General features: G+C 40.4%; 1 protein-coding gene across 1 annotated transcript; it reads right to left on the bottom strand.

Moving 5' to 3' along the window:
• Window positions 1-1511: 1511 nt before the first annotated feature.
• Window positions 1512-22010, bottom strand: LOC131418785 (protein WFDC11-like). The gene is made up of 4 exons (XM_058563417.1): window positions 21878-22010; window positions 3380-3523; window positions 2041-2183; window positions 1512-1532 (listed from the first exon to the last, which is right to left on the bottom strand). Exons 1-4 carry the CDS (start codon window positions 22008-22010, stop codon window positions 1512-1514), a joined length of 441 nt encoding a protein of 146 aa, XP_058419400.1.
• Between the last annotated feature and the right edge of the window lie 1053 nt (window positions 22011-23063).

The following is a 23063-nucleotide window of genomic DNA, read 5'->3' as shown; positions in this document are numbered from 1 at the left end:
AGACTTCAAGTTGTCAAGTCCCAGCCTGCAAAGAATCACAGATCAGGGCTGGTCTGTTTGCAGCCAAACACATGGCCTCATGGTTGCCACTGCTTTTGCATGAATTGTTCTCGTCTCATGCTCCAGACCTGCTCCTTCTCTATGCCAAGCAGATGTGAGGACCCTAGAAGTATCCTCCCCATCTCATACATCATGATATTGGTCAGCTCCTGCCTTGTTTCTGTCCTTCGGCTGCCTCCAACGCTCCCAGATGGTCCATTCAGATGCCTTCACCAGCAAAGTGTGTCCCACTCCACCTCTGGTAGTTGTCTGTGTTCTAACAAACCCAAGATGTCTAATTAAGAAGCTACAGGAAGTTGTCTGGAATGCAAGAGTTGGGTTTAGGTGCTGAGTGCAATGTCTACCACCAAGAAATGCCCAACGGCCCCTAATATAATTAGAATGAGCATGACAAGCAGCATTCAAGGAAGGTTTTAGCCAAAGAAAGTTTCTCCTAAGCCAAAAATTTTACCACCAAAATTACATTCCCCAGGAGTATACCCATCAGGTAATGTAGTGTCCAGTGTCTTAGCTTGGAAAGTGTCCACCGCCTGAAAATCGTTAGTGAGAGGGTGTGAGAAGGTAGAAGTAAGAATTTGAGTAAGAAGGCACCAAATGTCTGATTTCAGAGGATATTCCGGGTCATTGTTTCTGGGTATCTGGTGGTCCTATTTTATGTTGATTTGGGTTTTCTTTTATTTACAGAAAGTTTTCTTGGATTGTAGTTTTTAATATTAGTTACTTTTTTTTCTTTTGGAAAAATTCCAATCATGTATATTTAGATTTTCTTTGCCCATCTTCTTTATTAATCTTTTTCTGTCTTATTATTTTTACTTTTTGCATTTCATTTTTGGTCTCTAGGCTTCTTTCATTCTTTTTCTCAATGCCTCTTATAGTTTAGTTGAATTTATTCTGTCTTGAGTATCTTGTTACAATCTTGATTTCTAGGATGACTTTTATCTTTTTCTTCAATTTTTTATGTTCCATCATTCTAGCATTCTCCCTTTATAACTTCTTTTCTCTGACAGTTAGAAACCTTGCTCCCATCATCGACCAGTTATTTATCAATTTGTTCAATCTTGTATACTTGTAAAATAGTTTTGGAATTGTTTACCCATACCCTGTGAGAAACCAACATACAAGAGACCTGCTCTCTGAAAAAACAAATGAAAAGGGGCTGCTTGCCAGTTACCCATACTAAAAAGGCAGGTGAGAAATAAACTTCTCTTCTGTGAAGTCTATGAGAGTAGCCTCTCAGTTCTAAGGTCATCAAATGGGGAAGCAAGTTGGAAGCTTATGTGCCCTGTAGGATGGGAACAATATTGGGGTTGTAATAAGGGCAATCAAGGGTAGTGGAATGGAGTGGAAAAAAGCCAAAGGCCACTGTTGGTAAATGAGTTTATTTGTCAAGGACTTGAACCTGCCCAACCCTCAGTGAGAACAGGCTGGTGTCCCAGTGGGAGGCTATGGTTTTAGTCATCTTGCAAAGTGTCCTGCAAGAGAAGAAGGTTAGATGCTTAGAGGCTAGGAAACTCTGAGAAAAAAGCATTCATTCCCAAGCTTAATATTCCCATCCCTGCCAGGCCATGGGACAGGAATACGGGAATTGTCCACTTCTGAGTAGGGGGGAGTATCAGTTCATTGAACAGAGAAAGGTGGAGATTCAGGGCCTGGCTGAGCCAAAAGGGCTCATGGAAAAATCTGACTATGAAGGCAATGGTTAGAAAGCTGGACAAAAATTAGGAAAAGAGCAAACTGTTGAGTAATATAATGAGGACAGGACAGGCATTGTCTACATAACGAAAGAAGCAATATGCCCCAAGCTGGTGTCTTGGTTTATTTGTCAGTGAATTGCTTTTCATGTTTAGAGGAATATTGTCTTCTGCTATTTTTGTGCCTAGGATTTGGGGTACCTCAGTCATCTGTTTAGGAATAACAGCCTCTGAGAAGAGGGTGACAATCAGTGAAGACACACGCCCCAGCACACATCTCCCAACTCACTTTATTTTTCCAGCAGATGTTCCCACAATAGGACCAGCAGCATGTGTGATTGATGTCAACACATCTAAAGGTTCTAGAACACTTCTTGGTACATTCATAGACCATCGGGTCTCCCCAGCACTCCTCAATTAACATTTCATCCTCTGAAATTGAGATGAGTTGGTAAGAGGCTGACAGGGACCACGTAGAGAAGTGTGGGAAGAAAAGCCCTTCATAAGCTCAACAGTCCCTCCTAGAATCCCAGCCCCAAGTTCCCGCCAAGGTATCTAACTGCTTCACAAGAAAATCCCCTTCCTGGAAGATTGGCACGGATGTTAGCCCAGAGCCAATCTTCCTCAGCAAAAAGAGGAGGATTGGCATCAGATGTTAGCTCAGGACTAATCTTCCTCACAAAAAAAAAAAAGAGAGAGAGAGAAACAAAAGAAAAGAAAATCCCCTTCCTGAGCCTCCCTAAATTCCAGTCATTGCATTTCCACTGACCCCATTGCATCTTCATAACCTCTTTGCCTTCTCTGCACCCCAGGTCCTACCAGTGTTGCAGGCCCCTGGGTCCTCTTTGAGCATCCTAGAGAGAGGACTCAATATACTCCCAGCATTCATGTGCCCTCCTATAAAATCTACATTTATGGAACGGGAGCTCTGAGGGCCTGAGATATACTCTAGCCTCGTTATCACACCTGTTTCATAGTGTGGGAAGCTCGAGCAGGAAGAGTAAGGAACAAATTCTCTCTCCTTTTTCCTCTTCCTTGCTGATCTTGCCTTTAATAACTCAGCCTTTCTCCAAATTCTTGTCTTTCTCATTCAGTTTTCTTGGACCCCTCCATTGATTTCATTTTCTTATCATATGGCCCCCAACTTTGCCCCACTGAGGACCCATCTCATGGCTCTTTTCTATCTTTTCACATTCTGAAAGATCTTGCCACTAAAACTAACGGAATATATTAAGAAATACCCATTTGGTACTCATTAAAGTACACGCAGCTAGAAGACAGAGCTTCTGAAGTGTGGGGAGATATGGCAGCTCTGTATTGGTGGCCCCCTCCCCCCCCACCCCCAAGATAGCCTAATATTGGAAAATATTGCATCCTTATAACTTATGGAATGTACATAAAAGTTGACAGATACTCATTGCTACTTTCAAGGTTGGAAGAGGAAGCATTAAAGGACCTCATCTTGAGAATTTCTTGGATCTCTGCGTAAAAAGGTATCTGATTCTCCAATAGGTGATCCAAATAAGGCAGGTCCTGAGATGTGCCAGACATGATGACCCCTTCACTTGTCCAGAAACAAGCACAGCTCTACCACCCTCTTTGACCCCCAACCCAGCCTCATCACCTACGGCCATGTTTTTTCTTTATTCCTCCCAGCACAGACAGTAGCACCATACAGAGGAATGTCATGAGTAGAGGTGGCCGGAGCTTCATGATGCTGACCTGCTCATGAATATACGTTATCAGGATTTTTTTTTTTTTTCTGGTTGCTGCTAGAAATCGAGAGAGATAAAGAGAGCTGTGAAGCAAGAAGTTCTTACAGAATTTCATTATACTTTGTCTTCTAGTTATTCTTCCTTGCCCGCCACCCACCCAACGTCAGGCACACGCCTAAGCTGAGCATTGGCTTTGCTAAAAGGTACCTCTCCATCTTACACGTCATGCCCTCCTTTTGAAGAAAAAAAAATTAATTTAAAAAATGTGTTGCCTTCCTTTGATTAAAAGATAATTCAAATTCAGCTTACAAGATTCTTAAAACATAAAATGTACAAAGAAGACAACAAAAGATTTCTAGTAATCACACTATATTCGTGTAGGTTATTCTGTCTTTTATATGTGCATATATATGAATATGAATTGTCTTTATAAAACTGAAATCAGCCAGCCCAGTGGCGTAGTGGTTGGGTTCATGTGCTCTGCTTTGGCACCCCAGGGTTCGCAGGTTCAGATCCCGAGGGTGGACCTATGCACCGCTCATCAAGCCATGTTGTGGCGGCATCCCATATACAAAATGGAGAAAGATGAGCACAGACGTTAGCCCAGGGCTAATCTTGCTCAGCAAAAAGAGGAAGATTGGCAATGGATGTTAGCTCAGGGCTGATCTTCCTTATCAAAAAAAAACCAAAAAACAAAACTGAAATCATATCAGGCTTACTGTTATATATCTTGACTTTTTATTTAAAAATTTGTAACATGACATTAAAATGAAAATTTTGACCAAAACCTTTGGGTAGACCTTAAAGCAAAATTGTGAGACAGATCAAATTGTAGGACTTTGAAAAAAAGAGAGAGAAAGATGGCCAAAATGTGGTACAGGGACTCAAAACCCTTACTTGTTTTAAAGGTGGAAAATGGTCAGGAATTTGACATATTTTGGGAGGGAGATTTTTTAGCAGATTTTCTTTAAAGAACGCTGTGCTCCCTTAATCCCAAGTCTCTTAATTCCAAGCCAATAGAAAGACTTTAAGGATACCTCCCACAGAGCTCTATATGTGCTCTAAGGATTTGCGGCAACACAGTGGATAGGTGTCTGACTCACACCTGAGAATACAAAAGGGTAGGAGGCTGGCCGAAGTGACCTATGGCCACAGGGAAGAGGCTACAGCTTACACTATGGAATTTGATAGGGCAAAGGATGCAAGAAAGAGCCAGTAAGGGTTTGTGCCAGATTTATTCCAGGCAGGTTGCCTGGAAAAGCCATGGGACCTCAGCAGACGGAAGTAGAAAGTGAGTGGCAAGGTGCCTAGGGTCTGGGAAAGGAGTCAAAATAGACCAGCCAGAAATGAGTTGGATTCAGCCATAACAAGAGAACCACAGGTGAGAAACTTCCATCAGCTGGCACTGGGGGAAGACTCAAAGAACCCATGAAACCACCCATGACAGAGTCAACTTTAAGCAATAGTCAGCCCAGAAAGCACAAAGATACAACACTACCTGCTAAAAAGAGCTGTCCTGGCTCCTTTATCTCTTCTTCCTCCTCTACCTCCAAAATGGCACTTAGATTGCTGCAGGAGGAGAGGAAAGAACAAGGAAATTGACGACGCTCATCCCCAATTGCAGATTTCTAGGTGTGGGGGAAGTCACAATTTTAATTCAAGCATAGTATTTTAACTATTACATGGGCTTAGGCTTTTTATATTCTAAATTTATTCAGTGTCTAGAAAAGTCAAGTTCTATACCCAAGCTCTCCTACAGAGTCAGGGAAAGAAGTCTTCTGAATAAATTTGAATGAGACAAAGGACAAGCCTTTCAACATATTACCAGTAACACTCTCCATGAATATTTGCCCAACATAGTAGTTATACATATCATTATCCCATTGATCATAAGGCAACTGAAAATTTGTAATTTCTCTTCCTTAGGAAAAAAATGTCGCTGGGAACTTTCTTGCAACTAAAATTTGGTTAAATCCATTATTAGCTTCAGACACAAATTTGTAGATCTGGAGGTCCTGGGTGAAGGATATTGCCTATTTCAAATCTTGAATAGCTGTTGCCAGTTTTTTCTCCATTAAGCTTGGTTTATTCTACCAACAGGATACATGTTTTGTCATACCAGAAGAGGGAAATTCTCTCCTATTTTTTACCACACTGAAGACTGTTGATGCAATATAGACAGAGAACAAAACACAGGCACTGGAGTCAGAGAGACCTGGGCTCGAATCCCAACCTCAACACGTTTAGGTTAATATAAGTTATGTGATTGGCCAATCACCTAACCTCTCAGAGCCTCAGTTTCCCTATTTGTAATATCGGGTGATATTCATATGCACATTCCAAAGGGAGAATATATGATGCACTGAGCATAGGGCCTGGCACATAGAATGTGCAAAATAAATGTTGGCTATTATTAAGCTCAGACTCTCTTTTCTTCTCTAGAGGAGTGAAAGTTATTTAATTTCATTGACTTTGTTGCAGTCTTTTTTGTTTTTTAACCATTTTACCTATCTGGAATTAATTCTAGTGAGGTTCTAGCTTTCATTCATCTGTCTTAAATTTATTCGCCCCACAAATACTTATATTAAGTAACTACTATCATCCAGGCACTATTCTAAGCACTGAGGATACAGTAATGAACAAAGCCAACAAAAATTAAAATAAAGTTTATCTTCTAGTAGAGGGAACAGACAATAAACAAGATACATAAAAGAAATACATAATAATAGAGATCAACGTGCAGGAGGCAAAAATAAGAGAGGGTCTAGGACCTGAAACACAGAATATATAAAATAAGTGCTGGTTATTATTTTAGGCAGCTCACTCGTGGTAAGATTTGGGGTTCAGTAGGAGGAGGTTAAGTACCGTTCAAAACAATTCCCGGTCCTTTCCCCACTCCTCTCTCACTCCCAACCTGCCGCTTCACGCTCTTGAAGCCAAACAGAAAGGAAGATACAAGAAGCAAAGGCAAAGGAGGAGTCTGGGTACTATGAATTACACACTCACAGTGGAGTAATTGTCTCTTTCCCTGCAAGTGACCAATTTTTCCGTAAAGTCTTTATTTTTGCTTCAGTATTTTCAACCAAACAGAAGATAATCTACATGCAATGGTTGAAATCCCTTCAAATGCTCAAAAGCAGGCACAATACCTGGAGACATTTTAAAAGGTGCAAAACTCGTTGAAATGGCTAAATTTATTCTTCTCTTGGCATATGTGACAAATCATAAAATAGGAAAATAAAATTTGAGGCACATGGACCATTAGATGGGTTGCCTTTAACCTTTTTAAAGTTATTATTTGGCAATAATTTCAAAGCTACAAGAGTAAGAGTAGCACAAAGAACATCTGTATACCATTTGTTCAGACACTTATTTTAAGAATCTACCCCTTATTGCCTCCTCTTTTCTTCTCTCTCTCTCTTTCTCCATCTCTCTCACTCTCTCTTTCTCTCTCATATATTTTTTTTCTGAATCATTTGAGAGTAAGTTTCATATATCATGGCCCTAATTTAGAAATAATACTTCAGTGAGTATTAACAATAGGGACATTCTCTTACATGATCACAGTACAATTATCAACTTCGTTAAACTTAACGTTGATAAAATATACTTTTAGACTTTTATCTAATCTACTATCAGTATTCCATTTTATAAATTCACCCAGTAATGTCCTTTGTCTTTTATGACATTGAAATTTTTGAAGAATACAGCCAACATTTTCTCTTAATTGAACATTCCTTATTCTGGGTTTGTCTGAAATTTCTTCGTGATTAGACTTAAGCTATGCATTCTCAGTGGGAATACTATGTAGGCACTATGTAGTGTTCTTCTCAGGGTGTCACATATGAAGGGACATGGTGTCCATCCCTGTCATCTTTCTTTGTCTTGATTTCTCCACTTTAACAAGAGCAATAACTTCTTCCATAGAGGGGTGGTGTTGGCATGACCTGGGAGCGTGATTTGGACAGGGAACTCCCTCAACCGAGCCACAGATAAAAGCGTTTTCAGGCTCACACTTCCAGTCCTAGGACTCTGACCTCCACCTACCTCTGAAGATGTTCAGGTTAGAAGTGGCGCTATTATTTGGCTGATGGCTCTTCTTCCTGGTCTCTGGGAATGCAGAGCCCCTGCACAGGGGCAGGCGATGACCAGAACAGATTCACAGACTCAGAGTGTAATCACGGTTCTGGTTGTAGCAGATCTGTGAGTTCTGCCCCAGCACGTCAGCTGGGTACATACAGAACATTGTCACTGAATTCCTATTCAAGAAGTACTTTCTTTTTTCTTTTTTCTGCAAGTTATACAGATAGAAGCAGAACACTGTGGAACTACAGGAGCCTCCTCTCCCCCAACACACACATTTCCTGGAAGTCTGGGTAATTGTGGAGGTGGGGGAGGATCTGTATACCTATTTTTCTCTAACATTTGTGTGATGACTTCTGTAGAGATCCATCCACCTCTATATTAAGTTCTCCATTGCTAGCATCCGCCTAGCACTACCTTATCACCAATGTCTTGTGGCCATTGTGCCGAAGAAAAGAGAGAGCTCTGCCAAGAAAAGGCCATGTAACACGGCGATTTAGAACACAGATTTAACTTGGATTCAAATCCTAGCTCCTACTTACTTCAGGCAAGTCACTAATCCTCTCTGTGCCTCAATTTCTTCGTTTGCAAAGTGGGAACAATAATAGCACTTTCCTCATATGGTTGTTGTGAGGGTTCCACGAGTGATTATTTGCTAAGCACTAAGAGCCAATGTCTAGCACATAGACAGTGCTATATAAGGTTTGTTAAATAAACAAATGAAACACTTACCTAATGAAATGTCAAGAGTCACCCAGTTTAACACCAAATTCACTACACGTCTGATAAATAAATGAAAAGCAACAGGATATATTGGAGGATACGAGGAAGCCATTTGGTTTAAAACTAATTCAGCCTGACCTTGTTTTTCCAAAAGGGCCTGCCACGGCCTGTTGAGCATGCATTGTACATCTGCTTTAAACATTTACAATGTCTCAAAGACAAGAATGATGCCCTTAAAGATGGGGATGTACCTTCCCCCATATCGGCATTTCCTTAAGGACAAGCATCTCTTCCTAGAAACTAAGGATTAATTACCGACCTGCTGTGCTCACCTTGTGACCACTGATAATGTTACGCCAGCAAAGCAATCTCATGACTATTGTAAAAGGGACATTCCTATCATATGTGTTGTATGCTCTTTGTTCCAAGATGGTATATAACCATTCTGTATATCCCACTTCTTTCGTGCCCTTCTTTCCTTGGAGAAGGAAGGTCCCAGGCTATAGCCCTCAGACCTGTCTCATAATGAACTCACCCCTCAATTTTGATTTATAGATTGATTATGGATTATTTGCATTGCATGTCAGATGTTTAACATGTATTAACTCATACTCTCAATGACCCTATGAGTTTAGTACTACTATTTTCCTATTTTATAGATGCAGAAACTGAGGCACAGAGGAGATAAGCAACTTGCCCAGGGTCACACAGCTAGAAAGTGCCAGGTACAGGATTTAAAAGGAAGTGAGTCCAGAGCCACTTATGCCAGATAGTGAAGCCCCCAGCTTCTCTGGGACTGGGAGCTAGGATACTCCTTGGACCCATTTCCCATCACCTCTCTCCAGGTGCCCTTAAAATACTGGCAGAGGAGCATGATGGGAAGGGGAATTCCAGGGGCCAAACTGACTGTGGGCAGTTCTGGGTAGGTCCTGACTGGGTCTTGGAATATACCCAGAGTTGCTTAGCTCGAATGGGAAGGATGGAGAGGAAGAGGGAAGCAAAGCCTTGCGGACTGTCTGAACATTTTCTTCTCTAGGTCTGTTGCCTTGCCTCTTCCCATATACAACATATCCTTGGCCTTGACCTCTTCACGGGGCCCCTCATCACTTCATCCCATTTACTTCTCTCTGTAGAAAAAATGGTTTCTTTCCAGAATATCCTTTGTTGCTTTTGTACTATTAAAAGAGCAACTCATGCTCAGTGCATAAATCTGGCAAATCTATGAAAATGACAGAGAAGTTTTAAAATCACTGCTGATTTTGTCACCCTGGGCTAACATTTTTCTGTCTATCCATCTAGTCATATATATATACATATATGAGACAAAAACTATAAGGCATATAGAAAACAAATAGAAAAATGACAGAATTCCCTCCTTATCAGTAATTACTTTGAATAGCAATAGATTAAACTCCCCAGTCAAAAAGCAGAGACTGGCAGAATAGATAAAAATACGCGATCCAACCGTAGCCTGTCTACAAGAGACTCACTTTAGATCCAAAGACGCAAATAGATTGAAACTGAAAGGATGGAGAAAGATATTCCATGCAAATAGTAACCAAAAGAGAGCAGGAGTGGCTATACTCATATCGGACAAAATAGACCTTAAGTCAAAAAATGTTACAAGAGATAAAGAAGGACATTATATGTTAATAAAATGTTCAATACAGCAAGAAGATACAATAATTATAAACATTTATGCACCTAATGATAATCATCAAAATATATGAAGCAAAAACTGACAGAATTGAAGAGAGAAATAGACAGTTCTACAATAATAATCAGAGACTTCACTACTCTACTCTCAATAATAGACAGAACAACTAGACAGAAGTAAGGAAATAGAGGACTTAAACAACACAATAAAATAACTAGATCCAACAGACATATACAGAACAACCCAACAACAACAGCACACACATTCTTCTTAAGTGCACATGGGACATTTTCTGAGATAGACCATATATTAGATCACAAATTAAGTCTCAATAGATTTATTTATTTTTATTTATTTATTTTTTGTGAGGAAGATCGTCCCTGAGCTAACATCTGCCAATCCTCCTCTTTTTGCTGAAGAAGACTGGCCCTGGGCTAACATCCGTACCCATTTTCCTCCACTTTATATGTGACGCCACCACAGCATGGCTTGCCAAGCGGTGCATCGGTGAGTGCCCAGGATCCGAACCGGCAAACCCCGGGCAGCCGCAGCCAAGCGCGCGCACTTAACCACTTGCGCCACCGGGCCAGCCCCTCAATAGATTTTATTGTATTTTTTTAATTTTTTTGTTTATTGCAGTAACATTGGTTTATAACATTGTATAAATTTCAGGTGTACATCATTATACTTCTATTTCTGCATAGATTACATCATGTTCACCACCCAAATACTAATTAAAACCCATCACCACACACATGTGCCGAATTATCCCTTTGGCCCGCCTCCCTCCCCACTTCCCCTCTGGTAACCACCAATCCAATCTCTGTCTCTACGTGTTTGTTTATTGTTGTTATTATCTACTACTTAATGAAGGAAATCACATGGTATTTGACCTTCTCCCTCTGACTTATTTCACTTTGCATAATACCCTCAATGTCCATCCATGTTGTCACAAATGGCTGGATTTCATCGTTTCTTATGGCTGAGTAGTATTCCATTGTGTATATATACCACATCTTCTTTATCCATTCGTCCCTTGATGGGCACTTAGGTTGCTTCCAAGTCTTGGCTATTGTGAATAACGCTGCAATGAACTCAGGGGTGCATGCATCTTTATGCATTGGTGTTTTCAAGTTCTTTGGATAAATATCCAGCAGTGGAATAGCAATCATATGGTCTTTCTATCCTTGATTTTTTGAGGAATCTCCATACTGTTTTTCATAGTGGCTGCACCAGTTTGCAGTCCCACCAGCAGTGTATGAGAATTCCCTTCTCTCCACATCCTCTCCAACACATGTTGTTTCCTGTCTTGTTAATTATAGCCATTCTGACGGGTGTGAGGTGATATCTCATTGTAGTTTTGATTTGCATTTCCCTGATAGTTAATGATTTTGAACATCTTTTCATGTGTCTGTTGGCCGTCTGTATATCTTCTTTGGAGAAATGTCTGTTCAGGTCTTTTGCCCATTTCTTAATTGAGTTGGCAGTTTTTTGTTGTTGAGATGCATGAGTTCTTTATATATTTTGGAGATTAAGCCCTTATCAGATGTATAGTTTGCAAATATCTTCTCCCAATTGTTAGGTTGTCTTTTTGATTTGTTGATGGTTTCCTTTGCTGTGCAGAAGCTTTTTAGTTTGATGTAGTCCCATTTGTTTATTTTTTCTATTGTTTCTCTTGCTCCGTCAGACATGGTGCTTGAAAACATGTTGCTAAGACCGATGTCGAAGAGCTTACTGCCTATGTTTTCTTCTAGAAGTTTCATAGTTTCAGGTCTTACATTCAAGTCTTTAATCCATTTTGAGTTAATTTTTGTGTATGGTGTAAGGTAAGGGTCTACTTTCAATTTTTTGCATGTGGCTATCCAGTTTTCCCAACACCATTTGTTGAAGAGAATTTCTTTTCTCCATTGTATGTTCTTGGCTCCTTTGTCAAAGATTAGCTGTCCATAGATGTGTGGATTTATTTCTGGGCTTTCTATTCTATTCCATTGATCTGTGTGTCTGTTTTTGTGCCAGTACCATGCTGTTTTGGTTACTATAGCTTTGTAGTGTATTTTGAAATCAGGGAGTGTGATACCTCCAGCTTTGTTCTTTTTTCTCAGGATTCCTTTACCTATTTGGGGTCCTTTGTTGTTCCATATAAATTTTAGGATTCTTTGTTCTATTTCTGTGAAAAATGTTGTTGGAACTTTGATATAGGGATTGCATTGAATTTATACATGGTTTTAGGAAGTATGGACATCTTAACTATGTTAATTCTTCCAATCCAAGAGCACGGAATATCTTTCCATTTCTTTCTGTCTTCTTCAATTTCTTTCAGCAATGTTTTATAGTTTTCTGGGTACAGTTCTTTCACCTCTTTGGTTAAGTTTATTCCTAGGTATTTTATTCTTTTGTTGCAATTGTAAATGGGATTGTATTCTTAATTTCTCTTTCTGCTACTTTGTTGTTAGTGTATAGAAATGCAACTGATTTGTGTATGTTGATTTTGTATCCTGCAACTTTACCGTATTCGTTTATTACTTCTAAAAGTTTTCTGGTGGATTCTTTAGGGTTTTCTATATATAAAATCATGTCATCTGCAAATAGTGAGAGTTTCACTTCTTCCTTTCCAATTTGGATCCCTTTTATTTCTTTCTCTTGCCTGATTGCTCTGGCTAGGACTTCCAGTACTATGTTAAATAGGAGTGGTGACAGTGGGCATCCTTGTCTGGTTCCTGTTCTTAGAGGGATAGCTTTCTATTTTTCCCCATTGAGGATGATATTAGCTGTGGGTTTGTCATATATGGTCTTTATTATGTTTAGGTACTTTCCTTCTATACCCATTTTATTCAGTTTTTTTTCATAAATGGATGCTGTATCTTGTGAAATGCTTTCTCTGCATCTATTGAGATGATCACGTGATTTTTATTCTTCATTTTATTAATGTGGTGTATCATGTTGATTGATTTGCGAATGTTAAACCATCCCCGCATACCTGGAATAAATCCCACTTGATCATGGTGTATAATCTTTTTAATGTATCATTGTACGCGATTTCCTAGTATTTTGTTGAGGATTTTTGCATCGATGTTCATCAGTGCCCTCAATAGATTTTAAAAGATAGATATTATCCAACTACAATGGGATGAAGTTAGAAATCAATAACAGAAGTAAAACTAGAAAATTCACAAATTTGTGGAAATTAAACAGCACACTCTTAAATAACCAATGGATCAAAGGGGAAATTAAAAGATACTTAGAGATGAATGAAAGAAAAAATGAAGCATACCAAAATTTATGTGACACAGCAAAAGTAGTGCTAACAGGGAAATTTATAGCTATAAATGCTTACATTTAAAAACAAAAAAAATCTCAATGAACAACCTAACTTAACAACTTGAACTAGAAAAAGAAGAACAAACTAAACCCAAAGCTAACAGAAAGAAGAAAATAATAAAGATTAAGCTGAGATAAACAAAATAGAAAAGCAGTAGAGAAAAATCAGTGAAGCCAAAAATTGGTTTTTCAAAACGATCAACAAAATTGACAAACATTTAGCTAGGTGGGACTAAGAAAAAAAAGAGGCTACTCAAACGACTAACATCAGAAATGAAAGTGGGGACGTTACTACCAATTCTAAAGAAACAAAAAGGATTTTAAGAGTATACTAGGAACAATTGTATGCCAACAAATAGGATAACCTAGATGAAACAGACAAATTCCTAGAAACACAAAACCTACCAAGACTACATCATGCAGTATAGAAAATCTTGATAGACCTATAACTAGTAAGGAGTTTGAATCAGTAATCAAAAGTCTCCCAGCAAAGAAAAGCCCTAGACATGATGGCTTCACTGGTGAATTTTATCAAGTATTTAAAGAACTGGTACCAATTCTTCTCAAACTTTTCCAAAAAAACTGAAGAGGAGAAAATACTTCCTTACTCATTTTATGGATCCAGTGTTGCCTCGATATCAAAGCCAGATGAAGAGACTACAAGAAAATAAAATATGGACCCATATCCCTTACGAACATTAATGCAAAAATCCTCAACAAAATACTAGCAAACTGAATTAAGCAGCATATTAAAAGGATTATACATCATGATCAAGTGAGATTTATTCCTAAAATGCAAGGATGGTTCAACATATGAAAATCAATCAATGTAATACACCACATTAACAAAATTAAGGAAAAATCCCACATGATCATCTCAGTTGATGCAGAAAAAGCACTTGACAAATTTCAACACACTTTCATAATAAAAACACTTAACAAATTAGGGATAGAAGGGCACTACCTCAACATAATAAAAGCCATCTATGAAAAACCCACAGCAAACATCATAATCAATGGTGAAAGACTGAAAGCTTTTCCTCTAAGATCAGGAACAAAAGAAGGATGCCTGCTTTCACCACTTCTATTCAACATAGTACTGGAAGTTCTAGCTAGAGCAATTAGGGAAGAAAAAGAAATAAAAGACATCCAAATTTAAAAAGAAGTAAATCTATCTCTGTTTGCAGATTATATGATCTTACATGTAGAAAACCCTAAAGATTCCATACAAAAAAATCATTAGAGCCAATAAATGAATTCAGCAAAGTAGCAAGATACAAAGTCAACACACAAAAATCAGTTGCATTTCTATACACTAACAATGAACAACCAGAAAAGAAATTACAAAAATAAATCCATTTATAATAGCATCAAAAAGAATAAAATACTTAGAAATTTACTTAACCAAGAAGGTAAAAGATTTGTACAATAAAACCTATAAAACATTGCTGAAAGAAATTGAAGACATAAATAAATGGAAATACATCCTATGTTCATAGATTGGAAGAATTAATATTGTTAGGGTGTCAATACTACCCAAAGTGATCTACAGATTCAATGTAATCCCTATTAAAATCCCAATGATGTTTTTACAGAAATAGAAAAATTCATATGTTATCTCAAGGGACTCCAAATAGCCAAAATAATCTTGAAAAAGAAGAATAAAGCTGGAGTACTCCAGTTCTTGATTTCAAAACTTAATTCAAAGCTACAGTAAGCAAAACAGTGTGATACTGGCATAAAGACAGACATATAGGGTCCGGCCCAGTGGCGCAGTGGTTAAGTGCGCACGCTCCGCTTCAGCAGCCCAGGGTTCGCAGGTTCAGATGCTGGGAGCACACTGATGCACCGCTTGTCAAGCCATGCTGTGGCGGCCTCCCATATAAAATAGAGGAAGATGGGCATGGATGTTAGCCCAGGGCCAATCTTCCTCAGAAAAAGAGGAGGATTGGCATTGGATGCTAACTCAGGGCTAATCTTCCTCCCAAAAAAATCACACAGACATATAGACCAATAGAATAGACTAGAGAGCCCAGAAATAAACCTTGGCATATATGGTCAGATGATTTTTTGACAAAGGTGCCAAGACCATTCAATGGGGAAAGGACAGTCTTTTCAACACATCCAGTGCTGGGAAAACTGGACATCCACATGCAAAAGAATGAAGTTGGACCCTTACCTAACACCATGCACAAAAATTAAATCAAAATGGATCAAAGATATAAATGTAAAACTTAATATTACAAAACTCTTAAAAGAAATTATAGGCAAAACCTTCATGACATCGGATTTGGCTATAATTTCTTGGATATGGCATCAAAGGCACAAGTAACAAAAGAAAAAATAGACAAATTGGACTTTACGAAAATTTTAAAATTTTGTGCATCAAAAGACACTATCAGCAGAGTAAAAAGAAAACCCACAGAATGGGAGAAAATATTTGCAATCATATATCTGATAAGGGATTCATATCCAGAATATACAGAGAACTCCTAAAACTCAACAACAACAAAAACCTCAATTTAAAAATCAGCAAGACTTGAATAGACATTTCTCCAAAGAAGGTATACAAATGGTCAATAAGCACATGTAAAGATGTTCAACATTACTGATCCTTAGGTAAATGCAAATCAAAACTTCAATAAGATACCATCTCACATCCATTAGGATGGCTACTATCAAAAAAACAAAATAATAAGTGTTGGCAAGGATGTGGAGAAATTGGAACCTTGTACACTATTGATGGGAATGAATATAGGCTGGTACAGCCACGGTGGAAAACAGTATGGTGGTTCCTCGAGAGATTAAAAGTAGGATAACCATATGTTCCATAAGTTCCACTTCTGAGTTTAAGTTCCCCCAAAGAACTTAAAGCAGATTAATGAAGAGATAATCGTACACTCACGTTCATAGCATCATTATTTATAATAGCTAAAACATGGAAGCAACCCAAGCGTCCATTGACAGATCAATGGACAAACAAAATGTAGTATATATATATACAATGGAATATTATACAAAGTTAAAAAAGAAGGAAAATTTGCAATATGCTATAACATGGAAGAACCGAAGGGCATTATGCTAGTGGAAGAAGCCAGTCACAAAAAGACAAACACTGTATGATTCCACTTGTATGAGATGCTTAGAGTAGTGAAAATCATAGAGACAGAAAGTATAATGGTGGTTGACAGAGGCTGGGGGAAGGGGAAATGGGGAGTTATTGTTTAGTAGGCATAGAGTTTCAGTTTTACAAGATGAAAGAGTTATGAAGATGGATGGGGTGATGGTTGCACAACATAATGAATGCATTTAATACCATTGAACTCTACACTTAAAACTGACTAAGATGGGGCTGGCCCCGTGGCATGGTGGTTAAGTTCACATGCTCTGCTGCTGGCGGCCAGGATCGGATCCCGGGCGTGCACCAACGCACTGCCTGTCAGGCCATGCTGTGGTGGTGTCCCACGTAAAGTGGAGGAAGATGGGCACAGATGTTAGCTCAGGGCCAGTCTTACTCAGCAAAAAAAGGAGGATTGGCATGGATGTTAGCTCATGGCTGATCTTCCTCACAAAAAGAAAAAAATGACTAAGATGGTAAATTTTGTATATATTTTACCATAATAAAAAAATAGCAAAAGAATAATGGAAAATCCTGCGACTGCTTTTAATTATTTATTTATTTATTTTATAATTTTATTTATTTCTTTTTCCCCCAAAGCCCCAGTAGATAGTTGTATGTCGTAGTTGCACATCCTTCTAGTTGCTGTATGTGGGACGCGGCCTCAGCATGGCTGGAGAAGCAGTGCGTGTGTGCGCGCCCGGGATCCGAACCCGGGCCACCAGCAGCGGAGTGCGCACACTTAACCGCTAAGCCACGGGGCTGGTCCGCGACTGCTTTTAAATTTGACATATATGATGAACATTTTCCCATAGGCTTAAATATTTTCTATAACTTCATAGATTAGCAGATTACTCTGCTAACTAATCACCAGTCATTTGACATCTTCATGGTTCCAGTTTTTCCCTATTGTACTATTATTAGTTACTCTACTGTAACTAAATCCTTGAGCATTTCTTATACCTTGGGAAAGCCAATACAATCAGAAATGGACATACACATGATTCTATCTGTGCATAAATATTGCCAATTCTCCCTTCATTATGTTCAGCTTGTACTTGCACCAACAGAGTGTGGATCAGCCCATTTTCCCTCATCCTGACTCTGACCATAGGTGGTCCAGATGGTAATTCAGAGGAGCCAGTGTACTCTTGAATGGAAGTGCACAGTTGTGTAGTGTCGTAATCACAGGCTTCAGGTTCGTCAGACTTAAATTTGAAACTTGACTCCATCACTTGCTAACTGCATGACTCCATCTCTCTGAAACTCCATTCAATCACATGTAAGAATGGGAATAATCATAGAGTTCATTCCATCAGGTATTGTAACAATTAAGTGAGCCAAAGGATGGATGTGTTTTTTCAAAAGATTGTTCCATTTTCCTCATTTAGCCACACTAGCTGTCAACCCGCATTTGAAGATAAATTCCTTCCTTCTTTGTGCACATGTACGCCAGGCAGGTCTCTTGCTCTCGGGCAAGGCTACAACTGAGCATGTTGTTTGACTATTGGAAGAATTTTCTTCATGCAAACATCAGTCTGGGCAGCACATGAGGTAATTTGCATAAGCACTCTAGGGACTCTGTGATAAGGAAAAGACTGATATCTCCCAAGCCATTTCTTCCTGATATTTTGAGTTAGGAACCTCTATCCAGGGTAGCTCTGGAGTCCATGTTCATGCATGATCCAATGCTAAGTGGGAAGAAAGGGAAAGGAAGCTCTTGAAACAAAAATAAAGTCATAATAGGAACAGATGCGGCTAGTGGGCTAAATGTGGGTACCGAGATGGGTGAGAGTAAGAATGAAGAAATTGAGACCTTGCAGAGGTGTGGACTGGACTCCCTGCTACTCAAGCATCTGGAACCAGACCGGAGAGTGCCATTTGCAAGCTAAATTTGAAGCACACTGAATTAGAGATTCAAAATAGCACTTAACACTGTGCCTGGCACAGAGTCAGTTCTGAATAAATGATGGCCATCATTATTATTTTTATCAAGGTTAGACAGACATGTTTTTCTTTTTCCAAACTCTGATGACCATTCATTCAAATTTTTTCTAGGCTTCTCTATTTTGATATTTTTACATGTAATTCTTTGATTTGTCTTAATATTATTTTGGTATCTATTGTGACAGCTGACTAGGGGAGAGATGTCATTTTACTTTCAAATATTTTGTCTACTCTCTTCTCTCCCCCGTATCTTCTCCCTTCTCCTTGGACCAAGCAAAAAGATAAAAGAACTGTTGTAGGTAGAAACAAAAAGATACGTTTAAGTCCTTATCCCCCGTATCTGTGATTGTGACCTTATTTGGAAATAGGGTCTTTGAAGAGGTTATCAATTTAAGATGAGGTCATACTAGATTAGGGTGGGCCATAATCCAACGACTGGTGTCCTTGTAAGAACAGGGAAATTTGGACATAGACACAGATAGATGAAAACACAAAAGAATGCCGTGTGAAGAGAAAGGCCAAGATTGGAGTTATGCCTCTACAAGCCAAGGAATGCTAGAGACTTGGCAACCACCGGAAGCTGAAAGAGAAACACAGAATAGAATCTCCCTTAGAGCCTTCAGAAGGGACATGGCTCTGCCAACACCTTGGTTTTATACTTCTGGCCGCCCAAATTATGAGAAAATAAATTTCTATTGTTTTAAGTCAGCTAGTTTGTGGTACTTTGTTATGGCAGCCCTAGGAAACCCAAACAGGAACCAACAAAGAAGTATAAAATATTTAAATGGTGAAATCCATAATTGCATGAAATTATCACCTTTTCTATAAAAACCATCTCTGAAAATCTTCGGTTTTTAATTAGAATCTTAAAACCAAGACAGAATTGCCAAAAATTTCTTGAAGTTCTTAAAAGCAAGTAAAGAAAAAAACAATCTGCATAATGTAATCGTGGCTGCCTCAATTTAGCTCTCGTCAAAAAAGCCATACAGATCAACAAGGAGAGCAAATAAATCAATCCATCACCCATACCCTCAGCCAAATAAGGAAACAGAGAATGCTACAAATTTCAAATGATCTGTTAGCAGAGAAATAAACACCCAAATCCAGCAAATGTAGTGCTGGAGTCCATGTTTAGGCAGAGACATACATAGACTGCAGAGACTGCATGGAAACGAGAAGATAGGAGCAGGGGGCTTAGCATAGAACACAGATAAAATCACCCTCAGAAAACGCAAGTTCCAATGTGAATGGAGGAATACTGAGAACAAGGCTGATACCTGGTAGATCGGATCCCTGGTTCCTGAGAAATCAAAAAGAAAAGGTTTGAAAGTACAAGGGACTCAAACAGGCAGCCATGGGAAGATGCCACTTCTTAGGGAGTGAATGCTGATGTGGAAAGGGAAGCACCTCTTGGAGTCTCAGTGGCAACGGGCAAGAATGAAACAGGAGAGAAATCAGTGGGTCCTTGGAGCCCAAACACCTGATGATACGGGTTACTCATTTCCTCTGGAACTGATCAAGCTCTGTCTCATTTATACCACTTCCATTTGACAACGGACTGCCTCCATGCACATCCCGTTTTAAGACTTCATAGATCAGATAACTCCCAATTTGGGACGGAAAGTTCCAGTTGTAGAGTGACTTGATGTCTCGTGGTCAGGCATTCAGTCTTGATGATGGTCCTCTAGCAAGTAAGGAGCTACTTCTCAAATGGGAGCACCAGTCAACAGAAAAAGGAAATCTCACTACCCCAGGTGTGTGATCTGTAATTCTCCTACTTGGACTTGCAAATGTTCTATCCAGCGTCTTAATCTGCCACAGACGTTTTTAACATAATGTATATGCTAGGTGCTGAGACCCAAGTGGCAGGCAACTTTCAACACATCCTGGACCTGTTGCAGAATCTTTTCTTAATTCCTAACATTCCCCCAGGAAATAGATAAGAGGAGAATGCCCAAATGTGGCCTTTCTTGTTTCCAAAATCCAAAGAGGCCCACCAAACATTGTGTCTTTCTTCATGGTGGGTAGTACATGGTGCAGCATCTTGTCTCCTGCCTCAGAGGAACTATCCCTATGTGCCCCAGACCACTGGATCTCTGGAGATTTCACCAATATGGCAAGTCCTGGACTATTATCAGGTGTATCTCTCATTCTCTGGCAGGCACGTGGTAAAGCACCTAGGATACCGCTATTTCTGTTCCCTATGGCCAGTTAGCATAATGTAATCAATGTGATGGACTGACCGTATGTTCTGTGGGATACCAAATGATCAAAGTGTCTTCAGACTCTACTAGGTCAAAGGGCCAAAGAGATGACTTAGTCCTGAGGAAAGACAGTGAAAGCACATTTCTGAGTCTATACATGCGAGAAAGCTACTTCCTTTATTATTATTTTTTTAAGTATGTGAGGAAGATCAGCCCTCAGCTAACATCCGTGCTAATCCTCCTCTTTTTGCTGAGGAAACCCGGCTCTGAGCTAACATCTATTGCCAATCCTCCTCCCTTTTTTGTTTTCCCCAAAGCCCCAGTAGATAGTTGTATGTCATAGTTGCACATCCTTCCAGTTGCTGTATGTGGGACGCGGCCTCAGCATGGCTAGAGAAGCGGTGCATCAGTGCGCGCCTGGGATCCCAACTCGGGCCGCCAGCAGCAGAGTGCACGCACTCAACCGCTAAGCCATGGGGCTGGCCCGAGAAAGCTACTTCTGATTATCTTAGTTGATAGGAATGAGGAGAAAGAATTTGTTAGAAGCAGGTCTGGAGCAAGAGAAGAGAACAAATCATGCAAAGCATGGCAACCATAAGGCTGTGTGTTTGGTTTCAAACAGACCAGCACTTATCTGTAATTCTTTGCAGGCTGAGACTTGATATTCTGGAGACCCAGATCATGGCAGAATTTGCATTCGCTTCTTACTCTCCTTCCAAGAGATTTAAAGCCTTCCAGGGTTTCCTACTCCTCTACTTTACCTAATATGGAGGCACACAGTTGTTCCAATAAGACAGAACATGCAGTTGTGTCCAGGCAAGCACTCCTTCCAGCCACAGCATTCTAGGTGTAGCCTCTGAGTTCCCTGGGGCACAGTGCAGTGTCCAGACAGCTCTCTGGACACAGGTCAAAACAACAGTTATCACAAAGGAAAAGAGCAATTGCTTCCAGCAAAATTCATGGCCCATAGTTCTCATGCCAGTGGCAAGGAATAGGTCAGCGTGGCAACCATGGTGTACCCATTTGGTAGGGAGAACTGGACTTGGACATGGGAGGTCATTCCCCATGTGGCCCCTGGAGGGACCTTTACTTTTCTTAATAGTCTCTCCTAGGGTGTTTGGGGCATGGCCAAGCACTGGGAAGACGCTTGGAGAGTGAGGCTATCTGAGGAAGCACCAAGTAAGAGCTCCTGTAGAGCACGCCCTGACCACCCACCTACCTCTGATGATGTCTTGTTGGTGGTTGATCATGCTCTCCTTCCTAAGGCCCCCTTGTCCAAGGGCAGCTCTTAGCAGAAGTGGAGAAGATCCCCCAATACCAGGAGCCCTGTGATGCTTCTGAGGTGGGCCAGAGGCTCTGACCTGGTGGAGTCAGGTTTCCTCCTCTGATGTCTCCTTCACTGACGCCCAGCAGCAAGCACTGGACTGGAGTGTAAGACTGCACGCCTGCCTCCGGCATGGCCTGTCTACCCGAGTTCTTCACGCTTGACTCCATGTCCTGACTGGCCACATGTGACCCAGTCCCTGCATCTAGTCCCAGGACCACTTCACAGGACTTGTTATTGCACAGAGTAGTAGGGAATCTGTACCCCAATGATCAGTTTCCACTGACTCACCATGAGACCATGGGCAAGATCCATAGTCTCCTGTGCCAATTAATCCTTAGCAGCATCACCATGAACCACCTGTTCCCTACCCCATGACTTCCCTCTGGATTGAAAAAACAAGAATGAGGCCACAAGAAGGAGGGTTTGGGAAAGGTAGAGACCACTCAGCTAATGGAACGCAGTGGAGTCTCAGACCCTGCACTCCATTCCAGGCCCGATCATAAGAGCGACCATGTTGGTAGAGGAGGGAGTGGAGGATGTTTGGGGTTAGCATAGTTCTCACTACCATGCCTGTGGTCTCACCATAATGGGGAAGAAGTGAGCAAGCAGGGAGTCCAGAGGAAATGTCCTCCTCCAGCAGCATCACGACCTCTCACTCTATTTTGGCCTTGGGCATGTCACTTAAATTCCCTGGGATTCATTTTCTTCATTGTAAAGAGACAGTAATCTGAACCTCAGAAGGAGAAGGAGTGGCACGGGCCAAGGCCTGAAACATGAATGCAGCCCTTGGGGGCCTCCTACTCTGTGACCCAGGGTCTAGCCTCCACCTAGCTCATGCTTATCTCGGCCCTTCTGACTCCAGGGTAAGGAATGTTCTCTTAGCATCGAGACATTCCACACATGAGCACATTCTCCCCCTGGGAGTACTGGTTCAGTGAGCAGAGCAACAAGGGGACTGAGCCTCCAGGGGCCTGGCCAGGGTGTGTGGGCCAAAGGGAGAGACAGGAGAGAAAAATGACAAGGGGAGAGAGATCAGAGACCAGGACACAGAAAGGCGGGGGCACCCTGGGGTCTGCACTGAGTTCTCAATGATCATAAGCACTGGGAATAAAACAGGCAGGTCCCTAGGCATTTGTTCTGGTTTATTTGACAGGAACAAGTAGTTCAGACAGTGGGGAAGGGGGCATTCCTGTTGACATCCTTGTGCTTTCGTCGCAGGC

This window comes from Diceros bicornis, chromosome 19, assembly GCF_020826845.1.
Source record: "Diceros bicornis minor isolate mBicDic1 chromosome 19, mDicBic1.mat.cur, whole genome shotgun sequence".
Taxonomy (NCBI): domain Eukaryota; kingdom Metazoa; phylum Chordata; class Mammalia; order Perissodactyla; family Rhinocerotidae; genus Diceros; species Diceros bicornis.
This window is presented reverse-complemented; position numbering and strand designations above follow the sequence as displayed.